The following is a 5,151-nucleotide window of genomic DNA, read 5'->3' on the forward strand; positions in this document are numbered from 1 at the left end:
ACACACACACACACACACACACACACACACACACACACAAACACACACACACGGGCACATTACGTGTAATATAGAAACGCATATGCTCCACGCAGTAAATTACACACAGCGTATCACGAGGACAAGAAAAACTGTGGAAATGCCAGGACCTTACCTGGATAGTTGTTGTTGTCGAGGTCCAGACTTTTGGAGATGCTCCAGCCGAACCCGCGCAGGTTCGGGTCAATGTCGGCTGCGGCGATGCGCTGCGAAAACTCCGGATGAACACCTTCACGATGACCTCTATAGATGTACAGAGCTCCCTAGAGAAGATTAGTAGAAGATTGGAGAGTAGAATACACATGATGTTTAATATTCCTGACTAAATACTTTAGTACGTCAAAACCTGAGTCGTTGACGCATTTTTTGACGTCATTGAATAACGTTTCCATGTGCAGATGTACAGAGCTCCTTAGAGATGATCAGGGGTTCATGATATCAGTGGTTAATAATGACAGGTAACGAATGTTATTTTAATATGTATTGTATAATGTTTAATTGTCTGTATGTTTAATATGTTATTTTAATATGTAATTTTTATGTACATGTTTATAATGACAATAATGACATTTGTCATTATTAACTTCTGGTGATATTTAATATTCCTGATTAAATACGTCAGTACGTCAAAACCTGAGTCATTGACGATTTAACGTTTCCATGCACGCATTCCCTTGAGCAGCTCAAAGTTGAACATTTAGCGAGTACGTAATTAGAAAGCTTCTCGCCCCTCTGCGTTGCTAAGTATCTAGATTTATTATTTCTCCAATTAATCTCGTTAGGCGCAATATATATATATCAGAATGATATAATCATCAGCGCAACAGTTAGTGTGCATTCAGCTTGTGAGTGAGTAAAATCGGTATTCAACAGTCTTCTCCCTTTTATATACACTAAACTAGGATGCTACAGCACACTTTGTTTTGTAATTATGGGCCAGGGAGAGAGAGAGAGAGAGAGGCCGAATCTACATGCGAAATTATAAAAATTCATTTCAGCTGTAGTGAAATCCCCGACCGACTACGTCACGCGTCCCCGGACTACCTACCGCTCCGCCGTCTTCATTCGGTGCCCCGATAGCGACGTCCTTGTATCCATCCAGATCCAGGTCTCCCACATCTGTGATCACCGTGCCGAATCTCGCGTAGGAGACGCCCCTTCCTTCCAGCTTTTCATCCTGTTCCACGAGAGGATCCATACCGCTCCCCTGCACAGATGACATAGACCCACGATTTTTTCTCTTATTTTTTTTCGGAAAGAGTTTCTCATCGGTTCGTGTTACGGACGCAGATGCTTCTGTAATGCCGCGCACATTCACGCATACACGCGTGCACCCTCACTTCATCGTTTGTAAGAAAATAAACAAGAAAACATTTATTTTTTTCCCTGCATTTTACAATAGTGAAATCGCCTGGTGTTTGTAAACTCTTGGTGAGTGTATTACTAAGATACAGAATTGGATCCAGTTGATGAAATACTCATTCGCCCTTTCTGAATTTAAGAATTTAACCTCTCCAGATTGCCCCCGATTGAATACACCTTACACTACTTATACGCGCAATCTAAGTGCGAGCAAACCTAGTCATTAACATTAGCATTATCTTTACGATGTTTCTGACAACGGCCCCCAGGTTCATGTAATTTGTATTTGTATTTGTATGTAATCATGTAATTTGAGAATTTAACCCCTCCAGATTGCTGCGATTGAATCCAATTATACGCGCTATCCGATACTATTATACTACTTTCTATACTATTATCTGAGTGTGAACGAACCTGGTTCATGTAGACGTACACCCGGCCGTTCTCTGTCCTGTCGTCGTCGTAGTAGTAAGGCCCGCCCACCAACAGATCGGAGAGTCCATCATTGTTAATGTCGATGGCAGCGACGGCAGCACCGTAGTACTCTCCCATCTTCGTGCCATTCTTCATAATCTTGACGACGAAGTCTCCCTCGTAGATTATAACCTACATATAATAATAGCATAATATATATATATATATATATATAAGCATAGATAATAATAATAGGATAATATAATAATATAATAACCTACATATAATAGCGCAGAACGAGAGCAGCACGTGAGATTGTCACGTGTTCCATCGCCGACCAATCAGATACCCGAAAGTCGAGATTGAAGGTAGGCAATTATAACCCTACTCTTTCTAAGATCTACCTATAATCTACCCATACCTATATCTTCTATATTCTCTCTAATTATAATCTACCAACCATTGATTAGCTCCAATGGTAGGTAGGCATAGGTACGAAATAGGTATCTTTCTGCACATTCAAGTATAGCTATACATTGGATCGACTATTTATGTATGTGTGTGTGTGTGCGTACACACGCGGACGCCCGCACACACATACATAGTATCAAGAGCTATAATAATACCCATTAGGTAGCCTATATCTTATATATCTAATATTAGGTATCATTAGCTCTCGATAGTACTGCCAGTGGCGTCTGCTATGTGACTTTCTAGCGGAGCCATTACCATTCCTCGAAGCCGCTCGTCTTCTGTGAACCGCGGCGCTCCCGCTACTACCAGGCGGTTTCCTGACGGGAAGAACACGCCGGAACTGATTGAGTAGCCGATGAGGGATAGATCCCGGCTTGGCAGCAGGTTTAGCGGAATGCGATCGCGGTTAGACGGCGACACCGTCCGCGTTCCGTCGTAGTCAATCACGGAACCTGCAAGGGGTTGCCATGGTTACAGGTTTGATATGTACGCGACCGAGTTAGGAGCAATGCTCGTGCAATATAGCAAATAGCTTGGAAGGAGGCGGAATTAACGAATTAAATTTCGAACCAGATTTTTCCACAGTAATAATAGCAGGAGTATCATGATATAGACTATACATTATGACACTCGGGATAATAGGGTATCTGGAATGCTATTACAAATAATTTTATAGACAAGCACCATACCTGAAAACTCCCACACTCCAGGTGCACCTATCAGAAGCTGGTCGTTCACGTTTCCATCCTAAAGAAACATCAACGATAATTCTCAGCAATAATCATACATTGTAAAAATTAGCGCTTTTGCAACCTGGTGAAACAATGCGACTGTTTTGGTCTATTTTTGTCTATTTCTGTTAGTGTGCAAGACACATCATCAGTTGAATAGCGTTGTTTAACTTCATATTTCTGGAAAACATCAGCTTCCCAATACACATTACACACATATTCGCATAACACATAGTTGCGACGGCCGGTTTCCGTCACACATCATGCTACTATCGCGTACTTATCAAGCGCAAACATGCTTCCATGTACTTACGGGTGGGTAGTGTACCGACCATCCCGCCATTCCTACTCCGTAATACCAAGCTCCACTCGCCAACTGGTAGGTCGGTTTACCTGCAAAAAAATTTGAAAATTACAAAAAACGATATTTGGCGCTTTCGCCAAAACCTTTCGATTTGAAATACCGAGGAAACCAGGACGAGGGTCAATTTTGAGACAATTCATGGGAGGAAAACGAACCCCTGAAAAGTATATCGCAGGACAATCTAATGCCCCCACTCATCGCACATTCACTTCATCGATGATCACCATATGCGTACCTGCGAGAGGGTAGAGCTCTCTCACTTGCTTGAGATCGTTGTTCAGTTCCCAGCAATAGCCATTCATATAATTGTTACATGTTTCTAGCTGTGTACAATCCCTTCCGTAGTACTGGTTCTGCCAATGCGGCGCACAAGCCTATGGGGATACAATCTCATCAGTTGTGATACACGTGCTCACGAGAATTCGACTAGTTTTTCGCTCGTGCTCAATGCACTTAAATGGTCTCACGCAGTACGAGAAACACGCTAAAAAAATCATTGAACACATATAAAGAATAATATGATATAGACATCTGTCTCTGGCTCAACGTATAAAATAAAATCTCATATAAGATTGTAGGATTGTATGATTGATTGTAGGATTGTAAGGTTGTAAGAAATATATACGCTAAAGAATTTATTTCACGTACTATGACGCTCCCCGGACCTCCCCGATCCTGTACATCCATGGTGGCACCAAACCACTGATGATTTTTGTCGTGCCACAATCCGCCGAGTTTACTGTCAGATGCAGTGCACGAGGATGGATTCGGAAGATATCCATTGGGATAGGAGTACACGCATATGTTACCTGCAAAGATATCACGCGAACGTTCCTCAGCATCGAAAAGACTCTACGGTGGCTTTATGGGTTTGTTTAATCGGTATAACTATTTAAAAAACATAAAAATAAAGTTGATCTTAGTTAGATCCATAATGAGTTATAATTACTTGAGTAATTGTAACTTATTATGGATCTAACTAAGAGCAACTTTATTTTTATGTGAACTATAGAGATCCGATGAAATTATTCAATTATTTAAAAAGCACCCTTAAATATCTCGATCGTCTCCTTGCAGATTTTATCAAACATCTCAAGGTCATTACTCTCCTTCATGAGGAAGCAATTAATATCTTAAATGTCTTAAATTTGTAGCCACGTCGGCAAATGTTGACAGAATCTAGCGGTGAACCTTGCGTTAGAAATATCGCCGCAGCTTGCAATGGTCAGACCTTCTATAATAAACGCGACGATTCCACAAGCATTTTACTTTAGTCTACCCACCTCTGTCAGTCACCTTGATCTCCTCACACGGAGCATTGGTTTGCGTAATGGGGCATTTGAATAGCGCTCCTGGGTTCTCTACACTATGCTCTCCCGTGTAGAACTCCGAGGAAGATTTGGGAGCACCGGCGAGCAACCTTTAATCATCGCCGGAGTGGGATGTTGGACATTTCATGATTAGGTTCGCACTATACTGCATTTTCGTACTCAGACTTTCATTGTGGGTGCGGATTTTATAATTTACATCACTCTTCAATCGTGCGTTTTATCAGTCTGTACGACAGATTGTGATGGGTTTCATGGGTCAATCCATCCATCCATCCATCCATCCGTCCGTCCGTCCGTCCGTCCGTCCGTCCATCCATCCATCCATCCATCCATCCGTCCGTCCGTCCGTCCGTCCGTCCGTCCGTCCGTCCATCCATTCATCCGTCCGTCCGTCCGTCCGTCCGTCCGTCCGTCCGTCCGTCCGTCCATTCATTCA

General features: G+C 42.3%; 1 protein-coding gene across 1 annotated transcript in view; it reads right to left on the minus strand.

The window, feature by feature from the left end:
- Positions 1 to 5,151, minus strand: part of LOC106815407 (integrin alpha-9-like) — a gene marked incomplete in the record, with an annotated part of 20,873 nt that overhangs the window by 10,789 nt on the left and 4,933 nt on the right. Inside the window, 9 exon segments of the mRNA XM_014819862.1 lie at positions 155 to 302; positions 1,088 to 1,246; positions 1,816 to 2,007; positions 2,545 to 2,741; positions 2,979 to 3,036; positions 3,334 to 3,413; positions 3,620 to 3,758; positions 4,033 to 4,193; positions 4,668 to 4,804. Of these exon segments, the coding sequence (XP_014675348.1) occupies positions 155 to 302; positions 1,088 to 1,246; positions 1,816 to 2,007; positions 2,545 to 2,741; positions 2,979 to 3,036; positions 3,334 to 3,413; positions 3,620 to 3,758; positions 4,033 to 4,193; positions 4,668 to 4,804 (1,271 nt within the window).

Source organism: Priapulus caudatus, unplaced genomic scaffold (assembly GCF_000485595.1).
Source record: "Priapulus caudatus unplaced genomic scaffold, Priapulus_caudatus-5.0.1 Scaffold1107, whole genome shotgun sequence".
NCBI classification, from domain to species: Eukaryota; Metazoa; Priapulida; class Priapulimorpha; order Priapulimorphida; family Priapulidae; genus Priapulus; species Priapulus caudatus.